General features: G+C 57.2%; 2 protein-coding genes across 4 annotated transcripts; one reads left to right on the top strand and one right to left on the bottom strand.

The window, feature by feature from the left end:
* Positions 1 to 275: 275 nt before the first annotated feature.
* Positions 276 to 13,532, bottom strand: SGCA (sarcoglycan alpha). Of its 3 annotated transcripts, none has more exons than XM_074978851.1 (10): positions 13,473 to 13,532; positions 12,550 to 12,684; positions 11,734 to 11,888; positions 10,827 to 10,899; positions 10,401 to 10,599; positions 9,785 to 9,947; positions 7,619 to 7,827; positions 6,910 to 6,936; positions 1,254 to 1,439; positions 276 to 515 (listed from the first exon to the last, which is right to left on the bottom strand). In XM_074978851.1, exons 1-10 carry the CDS (start codon positions 13,510 to 13,512, stop codon positions 512 to 514), a joined length of 1,191 nt encoding a protein of 396 aa, XP_074834952.1. In that variant the 5' UTR covers positions 13,513 to 13,532; the 3' UTR covers positions 276 to 511. The 3 variants fall into 3 exon arrangements, with proteins under 3 accessions (XP_074834952.1, XP_074834955.1, XP_074834954.1); XM_074978854.1 differs by having other exon boundaries at positions 12,550 to 12,681; positions 13,473 to 13,514; XM_074978853.1 differs by lacking the exon at positions 276 to 515 and having other exon boundaries at positions 1,250 to 1,439.
* Positions 5,002 to 5,770, top strand: LOC142002618 (histone H1.01-like). Its single transcript, XM_074978855.1, has one exon. The coding sequence runs from the start codon at positions 5,093 to 5,095 to the stop codon at positions 5,768 to 5,770; it is 678 nt and encodes a 225-aa protein (XP_074834956.1). The 5' UTR covers positions 5,002 to 5,092.
* Positions 13,533 to 18,248: the final 4,716 nt, after the last annotated feature.

An 18,248-nucleotide genomic window follows, 5' to 3' on the forward strand; every position in this document is an offset into this window, starting at 1 on the left:
TGGAAATCAAACCATCCTGTTGCTTTTTGACACTGGTGATGGGAAAGGGGACAGAGGCAGGTCAGACTGGTAGGGCAGGCCCCCTGCACCAGCTGAATGTATCCCCCCTTGTGTGGTGGGAGGCCAGGAGGGCTGTGAGAAGGCCTATGTCTCTCCTTCTGCCATTCCGTGTGGGCAACATCAACCCCTTTCCTGCTGTTCTGACACATGCCCTAAGGTGCAGGCTGGTAGACCCCCATGTCCTTGGGATCAGTCAGGGAGCAGCAAGGACAAAGCGCAGACACACAGTTTCATCATCAAAACGAGCTTTCATTAATGGTTGCTGAGTGTTCTAAATTGTTGCTGCTCAGTCCCTCCTCCTCGTGCTGCTCTCTGTCATCCCCACCTGCTGCTCTAGTTTTCGGAGGGTTGGGGGATGCAAGACTCCATCTTCCCAACCAACAAAGGATCCCTCAGCTGTTTGCAGGGAGTTGCCTGGAGCTGTAGGGTTGGGAACACCCCACACTGGTCATTACCTGGGGGAAGGGGAGAAAAGCCCTGTTTAATAATCATGCTGCTTCACCACTGTCCAGCATGCCCCTCTGCAGAACTCAGCCTGGGTACAGGAGCTAGCAATGGCTCAGGGCCCAGGTCTCTTACCTCAGAGTCCTGTGTTTTACTCACTAGGCTGCTCTGCCTTCATTTAAAGGGCCCGCTCTCAAACAGCCACAGCTTTCACCTAGCATTTTAGTCCAAAGGAGGCAGGAGAACGGACTACAACAGCTTCCTCGAGCCCCACTCTCTTGCTGGCTGCCCCAGCAGGCAAAGGACCCAGGGATCCAGAGGCTGAACTGCCTTCTTGGTCATGCCAGGAGTCAGTCCCTGTAGCCTGCCCAGCCTCAAGAGTGCTGACAAGGCTGCATAGCTACACTCGAGGGATCCACAGTCTGTAGGGCTGCCCATGAACCTCAGGCACCCCTGTCTGACAGGCAGGGCTGTGCTGAGGGGCCCTGCCTCGGGGTATTCCACACAGAGCCTTTCCCCCACCCCACAGCCTCCATGCTGGTATCAAGGGGCAACAAAGCCATGACAAATCCAGCTCTTGAGGTCTGATTCTCCCTGGCTCCCCACATTTCAATCTGTGGGGGAGAAGGGGCAGGAATTAACCCTGGAAGGGGAGGAACCACCTGCCCAGGGCCATGACTCTACCCCTCATCCCACCCACCAATCAAACCCGCTGTGTGGGCCCAGCCTTGGGCAGTGGGGACACTCACTGCTGGGCCAGGATGAGCGGGACGTGGGCGCTGTCATGTTGGCCCTGCAGCGGGGAGACCCTCTCGCCTGTGCGCACGTTGAACATGGGCAGAGTGGACAGGGGGCGGGGCACATCCCGGCTGCTGGCCATGTGCCTCAGCTCCTCCGTGTTGCTGTGGATCGTGTTGTGGTGCACCATCTGGATACTGGCAGCCAGAGGTAGTGGGGAGCAGAAAAGACACAATTAGCCTGGTGCCAGGGAACACCCCGGAGGAGGGCAGGAAACAGAATAAAACTTGATTTGTGTTGTGATGGCACCTTGGAACCCACTCCCGGGCCCCACTTTGCTAGGTGCTGCACATTATTGTTTAGGTGCATTATGGTAGCACCTAAGAACCTGTCATGGACCCAGACCCTGTTGTGCTAAGTACTATACGTTATTTATTAGCTGTAGCACCCCGGGACGCCAGGCATGAGCTCATACCCCATTCTGCTAGGTACTGTATATTATGTATTATGGTGCCACCTAGGAACCTGTCAAAAGCCTCATTCCACACTGTGCTGGGTGCTGCACGTTATGTACTGAGTGTATTATGGTAGCACCCAGGACTTGGTCATGGGCCCAGGCACTGTTGTGCTAGGTATGTTATTTAATAGGTGCGTTATAGTAGCACCTGGGGGCACCAGTCATGGGCTCATACCACATTGTGCTAGGCAACGTGCATTGCATATTACAGCAGCACCTAGGAACATGTCATGTGCCCAGACCCTACCGTGCTAAGTGCTATACATTGTGTACTATGGTAGCACCTAGGCACATGGCATGGGCTCATACCACATTGTGCTAGGTGTCATATATTGAGTATTACGGTAGCACCTAGGAACGTGTCATGGGCACAGACCCTATTGTGCTAGGGGATGTACTAACCCTAGACAAAGAACTGGCTCTTGTCCCAAAGAGCTATGCACATGTGAAATCCTCGTTCTATTGACATCAATGGTAAAATGCCGGCGGCTGTTGCCAGGGTCGGGCTCCCCCAGCCCCGACACACCCACACGTCCCAGACACACACACTCACTCACTCTCTCTCTCTCTCTGAGGCTAACCCCGGCATGTGAGCTCAGCTCTGTAGGGCCTGAGCAGGAGGGATTTGAACAATGATTGCCTTTGCTGCTTTAAAACCTCTTAATGTTCCTTAGCTGCCTGGATGTGCCCCATGGGAAACCAGTCATGGGGGCCAGGCTTGCGCATCACAGGGCTCCTCTGACATCACAACGCACCAAGCTATGCTGCCATGGATACCAGGCTGGTGCCCAGGGCTGGGCTTTGCCTTGGAGCTCACCACTGCCTGCCCACCCTGTGCCACACATGGAACTAGAGGGCTGAGGACCCAGGCAGGGTTCCCCAAGCCTTCAGGAGAGGAAGCTGGGGACTGCTCCTGCTGAGCCAAGCCAGGAGGCGCCAGAGCCCTTGCGTGTGAGGGTGTCAGCCAGCATTTCCCTAAAGGGCATAGTTAACTGACGCTTTCCCAGGGTCCTCTGGATCCGCAGCTGTCTCAGCCTCAGGGGCCAGGGGAAGCAGGACTCTGTGACTGGTCAGAGGCCAATCGGAGCAGAAAGAGGAGAACCCAGGAAGCTGGGCCAGGCCCACCTGCCCCACGTCACCACCCAGCAGGAAACGAGAGCACACAGGCAGGGCGGCTTTACTTGGAAGGCAAAGCGCCAAGCCTGGGCTCTTCAGGGACCAGGAGGCTCCTGACCAAGGGGCTGTGACTCTGCTTGGCCAGCAGAATGACTGATCTACGTGAGCCCTGGGAGGGGTCCTCCTTGGAATCGGAGCCCCAAGCTTCAACCACAAGAGGCAGAGCCCCTCCAGCCTTGAAGCATGTCAGCCCCAGTGTCTCAGAGCTCATCCTCTGGGCTGTGGCCACCTCCCCAAAATGCCAGGGCCTCTCCCTGGAGGCCCTGAAGAAGATTGTCACCAAGGCAGGCTATGACGTGGTGAGACACAGGGCCCATTTTCTGCGAGTGCTTAGGGGGCTGGTCTCCAAAGGGCTGCTGAAGCAGATGGCAGGGATGGGCACCGCAGGCTCCTTTCGTGCTGGCAAGAAGAGGAGGGAAGTGAAGAAGAACAAAGGAGCTGCTCAGAAAAGGAAGAAACCTGGGAGGAGGAAGGTGTCCACACGTGGGTCCTCCAGAGGTGGCCAGGAAGCCTGCCAGGGCAGGAAACGACAAGCTGCCAAATGAGGGGCTGCAGCCCTGCTGGGTCTTGGCCAGGGACCTGTGCTCAATAAAGTGATCTGTGTATTTAAAAGCTCTGCTGTGGCTGAACTGATCTGTTCAGAGTGAGACACAGAGTAAACAGCCTTGGAAGTCAGGAGCAGGGCTCCCTCTAATTTTTTCCATCCGTGGGTGGAATAAGTTTTGTTATGTGCACCACCACTAGAAACACAGGCTGCTGCTGTGGGCATTGTGCTAACCAGCTGGGCAGCACCTGACTCTCTCCTGAGAGGCTGCCCAAGTGCTCATCTTACAGGGAACGCTGTCAGGAGGCCAGGGGTTGAATCCCTCACCTGCTCTCTATGCTGAGAATCGACAGTCTGGGCTGTTTAGTGGGGAGGGGATGGTGGGAGAACTCTCTGGGATTACAGAACTGGTGCGTGGTAACTTGGCTGATCCTGCCTGGCTTAGGCATGACCTAAAGCCCCGCCGTGTGCTTTGAGGCATGCAGTTCCTCTTCCAGACGAGAAGTGAAAGCAGGGTTCTGCCTGTTCAAAATTCTGTGGTAAAATGTGCACAAATAATGCTGTTGATGCACTCTCCTGAAGCCGTATTAGGGAAGTGGAATAAAGAAGTAAGCATCTGGGTTTCTCTTGCACTTTCAGTGGGTTTAGTGTTTGTCGTCCCCTGCCTCTACTGTCGTGTAGCCTTGCTGAGCACTTATACAGCCGCCGTGTTCCAGCCCAGAGTTGGCAGCTGGGTGGAGTGATGGGTCAGGGCTCTGGGGTGCACAAGATTCTGGGAACATGAACTGCCTTGTTTGTGAATGTGTTGGAATTGGCCTTCATCAAAGATGGGGAAGTAGATTGAAGGCTACACACATCACAGGTCTCTTTGGATAGCACAATGGACCCATCATGGCTCATAGGGTTCCCTGCCCCCACATCTGGCTCTCAACAGCACCCTCAACAAATAACTGGTCTGAGGAGTCTTCCCAGGTTCCCTCCTCTGATTCAGCCACCCTGGTACTAACACCAAGAACACGGTGAGCACTGCTAGAGGACCTACAAACTACTGAAAGGGGGGCCCAGGTGACACAGACACGCCCAGGGGCAGACCTCACAGCTACATCTGACCTCACAATCCATTCAGCTCTGCTCTTATAGCAACCATTATGTTCTAGCAGCCCAAAGGGGTGGCCAAGGGGGCTGTGCCTTATAGCTCAGTGGTTGCAGTCCCTGTAGCCTCACAGCCACCACCAGCCCACAATCCAGCGCGGTGAGTCAGCCGAGGTGGGTCCTGGTGGGAGAAGGTCTTCCAGGGGAACAGCCACCAAGGGAGGCAGCCAGAGCTAGTACTCAACGTGTCCCCAGGCACAACTATTAGGTGCATTTTCCTGTGTCTTCTCCGGTGGGCAAGCCGTTTGTACCAAAGCTGCCGAAAGTGGGACACACAAATCCTGCCAGGGCAGGGCAGGGCTGGGCCAGACGAGCAGGGCTGACACGCAGCCAGCTGGGCCTGGGACAGCAGCACGATAGGGTTTAGTGATCTGCCTACGTCTCGCACCAGAAAGCACAAAGACCGAGGAGGCAGACTGCACACTGGGACACAAAAGAGGCAGACAAAGCGCAGCAGCAAAATGGGAAGCAAAATGGATGAGACAAAACACCCTTGTGAGGTTTCTTCCCTGGGTGCTGTCACCTCACCTTTGGGGAACCCCACTCCAGCAGTGCCAGGTTCTGCTGACGCAGGCTCCACTCACTCAGCAGCAGAGATCCAAGAGAGTCCTGAGCAGCCCGAGCCATCTGGACACACCATCCCCAAGGAGACCAAGTCAGTGGGCTGCAGGGTCTCCAAAGCACCCCACTCAGGGGGCGCCAGCCTCACCAAGCTGTCCAAAGCCCCACGTCCAGGGCTCTCCAAGCTCATCATGCAGGCTGTGGCCAGCTCACAGACACGTGCCGGCCTGTCCCTGCAGGCTCTCAAGAAGGCCATTGCGGGCAGCGGCTATGACTTGGCCAGAAAGAAGACCCACTTCAAGAGGGTACTCTTGAACCTGGTGACCAAAGGGCTCTTGCAAAAACTGAAAGGCACTGGGGCTTCAGGCTCCTTTGGGCTCGGCAAAGAGAGGGCCAAGAAGCAGGGCCCAGGGCCCAGGAGAAAGAAAGTGCCCAAGAAGAGAGGCAGGCATCTCAAGGTTGGCATAGCAGCCACTAGCCTGGCCGAAAGAGGGCAGCTACTGACACTGGGCCTCCTGAGGAGGCCAGGCCAGCAGCCAGCTATACTGGGCAAGAGCCAGCCAGCGCCTGAGGGTTAGACCCTCCCCCTAGCACAGGTTTATCCCTTCCATAAATAAAAGGGTTGTTGTATTTAAATGCTCCTGAGTCCAGACTCATCTCTGGGAACCAAGACGGTGGCTGCAGCTAATGTTCCCATTAGCTTTTTCCACCCATGTGCAGAATAAATGTTGTTACGGGGGCACGTTCAGATGCACACCACCCGCAGACACACACATGCTGCTAGCTGTGGGCATGCTGCTAATTGGCAGGGAGGCATTTGAACTTCCCCAGGGTGGCCACCTGAGCACTCAGCTGACAGGGAACATTGCCTGGAGCTGGGATGTGGCAGAGTTGAAGGAAGAGTGATATGCTAACACCCCATGAGGCTGAGATCCCCTTCACTTCTCCCAAACTATGTATGGGGCAGGGGGCATACAAGGCGCACCCTTTGGTTTGCTGCTGGGGGCCTTTCCACACTGATCACAGGGCAAGCTTGGGACACGCTGCTCCACCTGGTGTTATTATTCAGATGAGACAGAGCAGCAAGGCCTGAACAATGTGCGGTGATCAGAGAGGGCAGTACAGGTTGATAGTTCCCCAGGAGATGAGGTGCCCTGTATGGAAGGACTTGAAGGCGAGAGTCTGGCCTGCGGCTGGGTTCTGTGCATAAAGGGCCAGTATGGAGACAGGAACACAGGCAGCTTGCAGGCTGACCAAAGAGTGGGAGGCAAAACAGAGGGACAGGGATTTACTGAGGCCATGTAATGAATCAGTGGCAGAGTCAGGATTAGCACCCAGGCCTACTGAGTCCCAGTCTAGTGCCCTCACTGCTCAACCACCCTACATCATAGGAGGACAGTTTTTCCGAGCAACGTCCATGCCTACCTATACCTCAGGACTCCTGGCCATGTGCCACCTGTGAAATATAAGTGGGGAGAAGAAATATCGCCCAGACACGGACATGACTTGGTGTGTTCACCTCCAGCCACCTAACACAATCACAAACAGCCCCAAACACACACCCATTGTCACCAGCATGTTGGCAAGCAAACACACAAAACACCCAACCCCCAAAGGCGTTAAATACAAAGACAGAAAATACAGGTGTACCCCAAACTGCTCAGACCCACCAGTCTGCTTCACACCCAGCCACAATGGTGATCACTGAATGACTTACTCAGAGGTCTTCATGTCCCTTTTGTGCCTATGGGGAGGAAAAGAAAGGTGGGAGTGGTCAGTCACTGACAGAAGTGAGACAGTGACAACAGCTGAGGTTAAAATTGGCATTGGCTGACCCAGTTGTGTTGCCAGGGCCCAGCAAAGATAAAGTACAACTTTAAATAACCCTGGAGTGAGTATCTGTAGACAGCCTGGCCAGACTGCCACGTGAATCACAAGAAGTGCACTGCTACCTTCTGTTGGCAGGACTCAGTGATGTTGTGTGTCATAGCCCCAATACTGCTCATAGCAGGTGGAGATCCTCCTATGGCACAAGTGGCTGGGTGCTGGGGGAGCTGTTCTGACACTCAGGACAACGCATTTACCTAGCATGTGGGCTCAGCTGGTAAAAGGTCACAAGATCCAACAAAAGATGAGCTTCAGGAGCTGATCTCTCCCCTTCCCTATCACTGTGACAGATGGGTGCACAGTCAGTTTCCCACAGATGGGGGAATTCAGCCTGGGGCAAGGGACCAGCCTGATATCTAGGCATGTCCGCAGCCCTTCAGACAGAGTGTATTTCAATCAGCTCCTAGGTGATCCAGCCATCAGCAAACAGGGAGTCCTGAGCAGTGCGTTCAGATGGGGTAGCCCTCAGAGAGTTCCCTCCCACAACGCTTCCTACATCCCTTCCCATGTCCTGCTCCAGGAACATCTGTCCAACTTACACTCCCTGCCTCCTGCAGTACATGATGTAGGCCAGGAGGAGGCAGAGCAGGAGGCCCACCAGCAGAGGTACCAAGATGGTCAGCAGATAGTCAGACAGAAAGGCCCTCTCAGGGGAGTTGGTGGGGGGGTTGTATTCGCTGCCATCTTCCAGCACCCCATCGCCCCACATGGGCACCTCCTCAGTGATGCTGAGGCTGGAGAGATCAGTCTGGAGGAGAAGAAGAGAGAAGTAGCCATGATGGCATCAGAATTGACCAGCATCTCTTGAGGGGCTGGAGGTGCTATCCCAGCAGCTGCCCTGGAAGTAGAGTTTTTACAAGGGAGGACAACTTTCTCCCCTGTGGGCAGCAGAACCACACAGAGCTCTCTGGGCTTGGGTCACACCAAGGCCTCATGCTGGCTCAGTGCACTGAGTTCTATCCAGAAGGCACTTTTATGGACTAGACTAGAGGGGAGAGCAGGGGGCATGAGACCACAATATCCAGCCAACCTGGGTAGAGCTCCACCAGGTGTTAACAGCCTGCCCCCTCCCTACCTCATATTACGAATGTTTCTATAGAGGTACCTCCTCCCACAGCCTCCAGATGTTTTACGAAGGAAGGCAGCAACATTATTGTCATTTTACAGATGGGGAAACTGAGGCACAGGGTGGGGAAGTGACTTGCCCCCAGTTGTTGTGCAGCAGAGCCAGGAATAGAGCCCAGGACTGATGCACTGAGATGTTGGAGCCATCAGCCTCCGCTCCCATCCCAGAGGGAGAAGGAGCCCAAGCCCAGGAGCTGCACTAAGCCAAGTTTAGGGGGACTCCGGTCTGATGCCATCTCTGGAGCTGGCAGTTGTAAGAGGATGTGGATGAGGAGGAGGTGCCTGCCCAGGGAAGACTGAATGGAGATGAGACCTCTGGGAGTCCGTAAAAATCACTAGGACTTACGAAGCAAATGTTGGCCTGGGGTTAAGGCAGTGAATTGGTTCTCCGGAGAGGAGGGATGCATCCCAGAGGTGCTGCACGCTCCCTGTACCCGCCCTCCATCTTCCTGCACCTTCCTTCCCCGGCTGTAAAACAGGGATAAAGCCTCTTCCTTTGTCTATTTAGTCTGCAAGTCCTTTGCCAGTCACTCTGCAGGTGCAACTGCTGACCCCATGGGGCCCTGATCTGAGCTGGGGCCAGTAGGCAGCACTGCCACTACAGATCCTCAGTAATAATCATTGCCTAGTGACTCCTGCACTTCATGGAAGCATGAGGTTCTTTTCCATGCCAGGGAGAACACACTCCACAGGGAGGCTGGGGAGCCCTATAGCCAGGGTAACCTTTGCTATCGTATCAGATCCTCTGGGGTGTGCCTATAAGGATCCCTGGGTCTCCCCACTTCCTGAGCACTGCACCCTGCCAACCAGCCCCATGCCTGGCAGAGCTCACATGCCCCCTCCCAGGCCTTCTCCAAGGCAGCTCCTCCCTCTGCTGGTGGCAAGGAGCACTGCAGTTGCCCTCGAGTTGCTGGGGAGCTCCATGGAGGACAACTGTGGGATTCACTATTGTGCTGCAGAGCCCCTCTTCCTCCACAGTGATGCACTGCATAAGGCGCCCTTCTGCCCAGCACCTCGCCCCCTTTTACCGAGATCCAGCATGTGTCTTCCTATGGCACCTAGACATCCCACCTGCCATCAAAGCCGGGGGTGCGTGGTGCTGCTCTGAGCCACAAAGACTTCTCTACACTCGGGATTTGTTGCCATTTAAGTCAAGGCACCAAGTTAATTAAAACAGGTGCAGTTTTGAGTCAGGACTGTGCCATTGCAAGAGCCAGCCAAAATAGGCCTCACTGGGCCTTTATGGCCTAAACAGACATGGGCAAGAGAGGAAGAGACTTGACACGGGCACTGAGCAGGTTAGTAGCAGAGATGGGAACAGACACAAGCGTTCTGATTCCCAGCTCAGTAATCCATCAATCGATCATACGAGGCCCGAAGGTTCAAATTTGCAGTGGCACAGCTACTTAGTGCACTGAGATGGGACTCCACCTCTGGGGCAAGGTGTGCAGGAGACCCCCGGGTGAAATCAGTGGCTAAACTCCCATAGATTTCACCGGCCCCCTGCCCTGCCCAGCCCCGAGAGTAAGGGGTGGATGGGAGACACTCGGGGTAGTGCAGACACTGTCACAGCCCCTCACCAAGGTAATGTTGCACCAGTCGACTTGGAATTGAGGGCTGAAGCTGTCGTAGCAAGTGATGACTGGCTGCTGCTCCAGGCTGCACCTGAACTGGTTGTCTGAGGATTTGGCCTCCATCAGGCAGTCAGAGAAAGGTCGGCGGGAGCCCACCTGGATGTAAACTCTGGGGGGAAGATGCACAGAGGGGCAGGAAAGGTGGGAGGAAGAGTGGTTTGGTGATACCAGCTCACAAGAATGTCAGTCATGACAGTCCCAGCCTCCCTCAGCCAGAGGAACTGTGGGGAGCAGCAAGGGATCCCCCCTTGTGAGGAATGATTCAGGAGCACACCCTAGCTGTGTGGAGCAGTCCTGGAGCCCCTTGGTCTATGTGTCACCCCCCGCAGTGGGGAGCAGTGAGGGATCTCTCTGACTGCTAGAACTGCCCTTTGGCCCCTGGACAAAACCCTGGTTCTAGAGTTTAGTGGGTAACCCATGGTGCAAGCAGAGGGGCCAGGCTGGGCCCCCAGAGCTCGGGCACTGGGCAGACCCAAGAAGGATCAGAACCCCAGCCAGGAGCCAGTGGGTAGCTGATGTCTCAGACTAGTTGAAGTTCTGTGGGAAAGGCCCCTCTCCCTACCCCTCCTTCCTGCCCTCGATGGGCAGGGGAACCCGGCCTCCCCGGTCCAGGGCCGAGGTGATGTTGATGACACTCCAGTCCTTCTGCTCCAGCATGGCATCCAGGGCTTGCTGGAACTGCTTCTGCACGTCCACCGGCAGCACTTCCTCCACGTCCCGGTTCTTCACGAAGAACTCGGCCTGATACGGCATGTAGGTATCTGCAGCGAGGGAGCAGAGAGACCCTGTTGGGAAGCCATCAGGGCTGGACCGGGCAGTCTGACAGCCAGGAGGGTAGGCAGGAAGGGGCAAGCTCCAGGGGCCACTAGTTGGGCCAGGTGGTGTCACCCTCTTGACATGGCAGACGGGAGCTAGCAACGAGCCTGGGATGGGCCACTAGCTTGCAAAGGGATATGGGTAGCGATGGCAGGGCAGGCAGTGGAGTTACCTGGGGAGGGGCCAATGGTGAAGACAACCGTCTGCTGCACAGTCTCGTAGGTGTCTCTGTTATACGCTGTCACCTGTCACGTGGAGGAGAAGAAAGTGCTTCGGATCCTCACCCAGAACAAATGGCCACCACCCACGGTTTCCACCCATGTTGGTTTTTCTCCACCGCTATTGCTAAGGTACACAAGCGTAAAGCCAGGACCTGTGAAATGAGGTGTGTGTTGATCGCACGCAACAGTGACTGGGAGAGCCTTGCACACCCTCTGCAGCCAATCACAGTGCTGCTATGGTTCAGTCAGCATACCGACACCAGCCCAGTGAGCAAACTCCCTGTCCTGAGGGACTGTTCTGCACACCACTGAGATGGAGGAGAGCCCTCCTGTGGCCCACCCACCAGCCTAGGCTGCCCACCGCTGTACTAGGCCATCTCCTGCTGGGGAGGCTGGCTCAGGTAGCAGATACGGGCAGGAGGCACAGACAGCCAGGCTCCGGGGCATTGCCCTGCTACCCTTGAAAGAGGAGCTGGCTCATCCATGTTCAGACAGCAGCTCCTGAAGCCTGGTCGCTAGGGGCCCTGGGCATAGAGAGAAAAGGAGCCCCGAGGCTATGGCCTGTTTGGGTCACCATGGGACTGGGGAGTTGTTTAACATGGTTGTGTTAGGTTTAGTCACAGTAACTAAGAGTTTACCCCATGTTCTGCCAACACAAACAGACAGTCACCCACCCCGCACAAGAAGCTCCAGTTTGTATTCCCTCACATGTACAGCAGCCAGGTGTCCTTTGGCCCACACACTAACAGCGCCCATTGTCACCAAGAGATGCACCCAAGGCCACACGCCTGTACACACACACACACACTGCTGCCTCCTGCCAGCGTCCAGAGCTGTGGGGCACAGCACTGCCCATACCTCGATGAGCTGCCTGCCAATGTCTTTCGTGGTGGGTGACCCGTAGAGGTATCCCGTCTGATAGGGGCCACGTTGGGTACAGCGCAGCCACCGGGGCAGGTCAGGGAATCCCTGCAGCTGGGCGTGGAAGGCGATGGGGGGCTCAGGCAGGATTTCTGAAAGGATCCGTTCCACACACATGAGCATTTTCAGGGCTCTTCATGTGGAGTCTGAGCCAACCTAGCAGTCTTGGAGTTTTAGCCTGCTGCCCACCACCACAGTATCTGGGCACCTTCCACGTAAAATCTAGAGCAACAGCTAAGTCCCAACAGGGTCATGGGGAGAAGGGACAGAGCTGGGGGGGAGGCACACTCCCAGCATCCCAATTTTTATACCCCTGCAATAGCCACGGGACCCTCCACTGACCCCATTCCTGCCCCCACGACATGGCTTGTACAGGGAGCCAAGTCCAATGCTGCTGCAGCGCCCCAATCCCCCAAGATCCCAGGGGTGACTAGAGAGCCAGCTAGAAAGAGGCCATTTCCCTTTCCCTGTCCTCGTCCGTCCTACCATGGTGAGCACATCTGAGAGAATGCAGATAGCTAGGTATTGGAGTGTATGTAGCATTGATATATACATTTCCTGGTATTCCTACTGCCTGGCCAGTCCATGCTGGAAGGTGGGCAGGGGATGGTGCCAGCCCCATTTGGACCCAGGTCCTGGTGGGGACCCCTCTGCTTGGACCAGATATGGGACTGACCTGTCAATAGGAATCCGGGATGTGGCCAATTGGGGCCCAGCAGGCCTGAGGTGAGACCCTTGTGGCCATGCACTCACCACCGTAGTTCTTGTGGGTGGAGGGGAAAGCTCCCTGGAAATGCTCCCTCTTCAGCTCATGGACGAAGATGACTCCGGCCACAAGGGAGACATTCTGAGCAGGTAGCATGGCCCAAACCCCTGCTAGGATCACTGCTGCAGAGAGGGACAAGTGTTACAGCCGAAGGAGAGAGAGAGTCCAGTCTATGATGTGCTTCAGGAGGCAACGGTTGAAAAGGGCGACCAGCCAGATGGCAGCTGCAGGAGGAGCTTTCGGGGGATGGTGACACAGGAGCTGTGGCAAGGGCCAGGGAGACCAGAAAGCCAGAGTGACCTTTGGCAAGCAGACCCCTCCTCTGTGCAGGAGACTGCTCAGCACCTGCCTCTTCAGAGCCCTAAAATGCCCAACCCCAGAGCCCATGGGGAAGGAAAAGCTGCCCCAATAGGCCCTCCAGGACCCCTAGTGGGAGCTTGGAGCCCAGCTAGATCCCCACAAGCTTAGCACAAGACCCAGATTCAGGCATTGCCACAGAAACCCCCTACCCCTCCAACTTGCAGAGCCAGCCACTGGGCCCAGGCAGAGCAAGCCCATGGGGGGCACCTGGCCTGTGCGATGCCAGCCCGCCCCCCTCCACCAGCAGCAGAGTGCAGGCTGCTTTGGCTATATATGGAAGGTGCTGCTCAGGATTGTGTGTGTCTCTGGATTCGCCTGTCTATTCGCAGCGGCCCTCCAGGCCGGAGCCCATGGCAGGGTGGGCATCTCTCTGTACCCCGCTCCCTTTGGGTAGGGCTCTGTGTCTCAGGCTTGCCTGCCTTACCCCTTCCCTTCCTTGTTCAGGCCTTGCCCTGCTGGCACCTCTCCACCAGCCCCCAGCCGCTGCCCCACAACCCCCTCCCGCCCCGCACTGCAAAAAGCCCCTGGAAGGAGAGTGGCTGTTACTTGCCCATGAGGAAAAGTGTCCGCAGCAGCCCCGGTGCTGCCATCTTTGCCCCGTTAGCCTGGGAATCTGTCCAGAGTCATGTGCTGATTGACAGAGACAGGAGGTAAGACAGATTGGGCATGGGAGGGGCACTGGGTAATGGAGGAGTTGAAGGTCTAGACAAGTGGAACTGAGCTCCAAAGCCAGCTGTCTAACAGCCAAGGGGGCAGACAAGCATCGGGGGTATGTGCCCAGGGGAACGGGGCACCATTGGGTATGTTCCCATGGGGAGCGGGGCACCATTGGGTATGTGCCCATGGGGAGCGGGGCAGCATTGGGTATGTGCCCAGGGGCACGGGGCAGCATTGGGTATGTGCCCAGGGGAGCCAGGCACCCTTCGGTTTGTGCCCAGGAGGATCCAGGCGCTGTTGGGTGTGTGCCTGGGGGGTTGTACTCAGAGGTTGCAAGGGGAAAGCTGATTCCCCTGGGTGCTGAGTACCATGTGCTCCAGGGGCTGCAATTGTTTGGGCCTGGCCCACACAGTTTTCCTGGAGGCCATGCCCAGTGCCCTGCATGTTCCTCTAGGGATCACCTGGCACCACAAGGACAGGCAGCAGAAAGAGCCAGGCTAGTTTTGGGCAGGGCGCAGAGGAGCATGCTGCAGTCTGTGGGTGCCATGGGGCATGGAGGGGAGCACTGCTGTAATGACCCCCCAACTTGTTTTCACAAGAGTCTCCTGGGCACCAGGGGACCTGCTGCAGAACAGCACCCCCTGAGGGCCTGGCTCAGTCAGAACTACCTGGACACCATGCTCCCAGATAGCCCCAGCACCCTTCCTGCAGCCACATGGCGATTGCTCCCGCCCTTGTCCAGGCAAGCGGTGCCCTACCTGCTCCAGCTTAGCTTGGGAGAGTTAACAGGCTTGCAGGTAAAGGTGCTCTGGCTGCAGGGCCAGGCCCCAGCACCTCGAAGCTGGTGGGGAGCGGCCTCTGCCAAGGAAATCCCTGCCCTGCCAGGACTTGTGTGGGGCAGGGAGAAAGGGGTGACTGGCTTTCTGGATCCAGACACATTTTGGGTCCCTCTTTGTCAGGCCTCCCAGCCTCTGCTCCTTTTACACTCATCTCCCTCCCCCTGAGTCCATGATCTCCCAGCCAGGTAAAACTTCCCATGCACCAGCTGTCTCTGCTCACTGTCACCACTTGTGGCTCTTATTCTCTGCTGGGCCTGGGATCCCAGGGTTCTGCCAGGGAGAGGAGAGGGCTGGTCATGCTGCCTGTGAGCTCCCACAGCCATGTATAGCTGGGGATTGTGTGGTGCTGTGTTCCTGCCAGCAGCTGGATTGTTCCACTGACTGCTCTGTGAACCTGCCCCAGGCTGACACCACCTTGGCTGGGCAGGGTGGCTTGTAGAGGCATGCTGCACAGGGCAGCCAACCCCCTTGCCTGGCGTTGAGCCCTGAGTCTTACCCTCCAATGCCTCAGCCTGGCCAGGGGACTCACAAGCAGAAGCCAGACAGATCTACAACCTGGTGCCAGCTTCACTCCCGCCTCTCTTCCTCACCCTAGGGGCAAAAGGGGAGCAATGATGGCCCCTTACAGAGCAGCAATCCATTTTCAGTGTCACCTGGCACCAAAATGCAGACCCCCCAGGTCTCTCTAGCTCCTCCAGCCCCCAGCCTGTCTGCCAAGGCTGCCAGCTAGCAGGGCAGTTGTGCGTGGCAGGCTATTGTGATGGTCCCAAGAGCTGGATTGAGCCCTAGAAGTCTTCCCCCTGCGATTACTGCCCGCAGCACACATGGCCACGATACCATGGGCCCAGTTTGCAAGAGCTCAGCGCCCAGCATGTCCACAGTGCAGTGGGCTCAGGTGAAAAGCTGGCCCCAGCCAACAAGGCTCAGGTATCAGTTGGCAGCAAACCCTAATGATGCCCTCCGGTGCTTGCCCACGGGACGGATTGGGTGGCAGGCAGTTCTGCAGCAGGTCTCAGGAGTGAAGACTCCAGGGGCTAGGCCTACTCCAGTCCTTTGGAGGCATCTCCACTGGAGTGATGCCAGCTCTCAGGCCTGTTGGCTGGGCCCTCTCCTGTGGGACAGGGAAGGGACAAAGAGCAGCCATGGGACAGCTCTGGGGTGGGCCTTGCGCCTGCCCAACCTCCTGCCTCTAGGTCACCAACTGACACCCACAGGAAGGCAGGCATGAGCCACAGGTGTGACCTGCAGGCATGTGGTCCACATGGAACTAGCCAGAGCACCTCAGACCAGCTCTCCCATGGCTGGCGTCCACACTCGGCTCTAACTGGTCCCCTGGGACCTGGTCTCCATCTCTGTCCGAGCAGGGTCTTGCTCCTGCATGGATCCCACTGAACTCAGTGAAGTGCATTGAGGAGCCAGGGGCTGCTCTCGCCCATGGGGCGGAGGGGCCCAATTCAGTGGGACACCTTCACTGACCAGGCCCTGGGCCAGTAGGCTTGGGGTCATGGTGCGCATGTTGGGGCACTGCCTGCTGTAGCCTGCAGGCCACCTGGCAAAGGGCTGGGGTGCCTTTAACCCCCCCACACCACCCTGTTGGCCTGGCAGTGGGTACCATGATTTGGTCCTGGAGAGGAAAGGGGGCATGTCTCATCACCAGGGGCTTTTTATGTTCTGCACCAGGTCTGTCATTAGTAGGCAGCTGCAGCGCCCTGTCTGCTGAGCACCTGGCCTGTTTCACCCAGGGATGGGGCAGAGGAGGGAGGGCACGGAGGAGCTGGGAGGCCAATAACCACGCAGCAACCTACGAGAGGGTGGGCCTGCCCGTTTCCAGTTACAGAAAGAGGCACCAATCCTACCTCCTCCGCTTTGGAGCCAGGGGCAGTGACACGTGCAGGTTCGCCCCTCCCTCCAGATGAGGCTGCAGCTGCCTGGCCAGCGGCTGGAGAAGGGGCCCCTGCGGCCGGGAGGAGGACGCGGGGCAAGCTGCAGACACGCGTGCCCGGGGGCGCCGCGCGCAGGCCGAGGGACCCTGCCCACTTTCAGGGCAGGGGCACGGCGGGGTGGCGAGCGCGGCCGGGCTCAGGTGCAGTGCGAGCAGGCGGCCACCAGGGGGAGCGGCGCCGAGCCGAGCGGCCGCAGGAGGGGCTGAGCAGGGGCGTGGGGGAAGCTGCAGAGGGCAGATCTGAGCTAGTGGGGCGGCCGGGGGGGGGGGCATCTCAGCTGGAGGGTGAGGTCTGGGGGGGGGGCTGTCGGGGGGGGTGGTGAGCTGGGGATGTCCATAGGGATGGTGGGGTCTGATCTGGGGGGTGTCCGTAGGGAGGGCAGGGTCTGAGCTGGGGGGCCTGCCGGGTGGGGGGGTCTGAGCTGTGGGTGCCTGTAGGGAGGGTGGGGTCTGAGCTAGGGGGTGTCCATAAGGACAATGGGGTCTGATCTGGGAGGTGTCTGTAAGGAGGGTGGGGCGTGAGCTGAGGGGCCTGACAGGGGGTCTGAGCTGTGGGTGCCATAGGGATGGTGGGGTCTGATCTGGTGGTGTCTGTAGGGAGGGTGGGGTCTGATCTGGTGGTGTCTGTAAGGAGGGTGGGGTCTGAGCAGGGGGGCTTGCTGGGGAGTCTGAGCTGGGGGTGCCATAGGGACAGTGGGGTCTGATCTGGGGGGTGTCTGTAAGGAGGGTGGGGTCTGAGCAGGGGGGCTTGCTGGGGAGTCTGAGCTGGGGGTGCCATAGGGACAGTGGGGTCTGATCTGGGGATGTCTGTAGGGAGGGTGGGGTCTGAGCTGGGGGATCAGTTGAGGGAAGGCCTTGGGGGGGGTCTGAGCTGGTGGGGTGCTGCCAAGGGGGAGGGGTCTGAGCTGCAGAGGAGGCTGGGAGGACAGCAGGAGGTCTGAGCTGCAGAGGAGGCTGGGAGGAGGGGTGTCTCAGTAGAAGGCAGGGAGCCATAGGGAGCAAAGCCAGAAGTCTCATTAGTCCCATTCTGATTCTTGCGCTGCTCCTCAGTATGGTATGGGCCATACTGGGTGGTGCTCTCACCTCCACAGGCTCCCTAGGGCACCTGTGCACACAATGGCCATGCTGGTCCTGCTAACATTACAGAGTTCTGTTCTCCAGTGTTCACCTGCTCTAGCAACTCACTGTGAACTGGATTCTGCCCCACATGTTTCCAGGGTATGGGGAGAAAAAGGTGCATGTGTGTGCATGAAAGTGCATTGGAATGCGTTGCCTAGAGAGGTGGTGGATTCTCCATCCCTTGAGGTTTTCAATTTCCGGCTGGACAAGGTCCTGGCTGGGATGACTTAGTAGGGGTTGATCCTGCTTGAAGCAGGGGGCTGGACTAGACGACCTCTTGAGGTCCCTTCCAGCCCTGTGATTCTGTGTGCGTGTGAGGGCATGCAAGTGTGTAAATGTGTGCATACTTGTGTGAGTGCACAATTCTTTTTGTGCATCATGGGTGTGTGTACATGTGTATAGCTCTACGTGGAGCTCCAGGCCTGCAAATGTGTGCATGCTGTTGTGTGTATGTATGCATGTGGCTGTGTGCAAACCTGTGCATAAATCTGTGTGTGTGAATATTGATTGGGGCATTTCTGCAGCACCCCAGTATCGAGTGGAGGAAACAGACCTCTCCCACTCACTCACAGCAGCTCTCACTGGATGCTCCTGGCTTTTCAGCCCATTAACGAATTAATGTTCCCAATGCCCGGGAGAGGCACTTACATCCAATACCTGTCTCTGAAGTACAGTAAGGTAAGTGGTTTCCCCTTAGGCCACACAGTGAAACAATCTGTGGCACAGACAAAACTGTATCCCATGAGTCCCAAACTGTATCCCACGAGTC

This window comes from Carettochelys insculpta, chromosome 28, assembly GCF_033958435.1.
Source record: "Carettochelys insculpta isolate YL-2023 chromosome 28, ASM3395843v1, whole genome shotgun sequence".
NCBI classification, from domain to species: Eukaryota; Metazoa; Chordata; order Testudines; family Carettochelyidae; genus Carettochelys; species Carettochelys insculpta.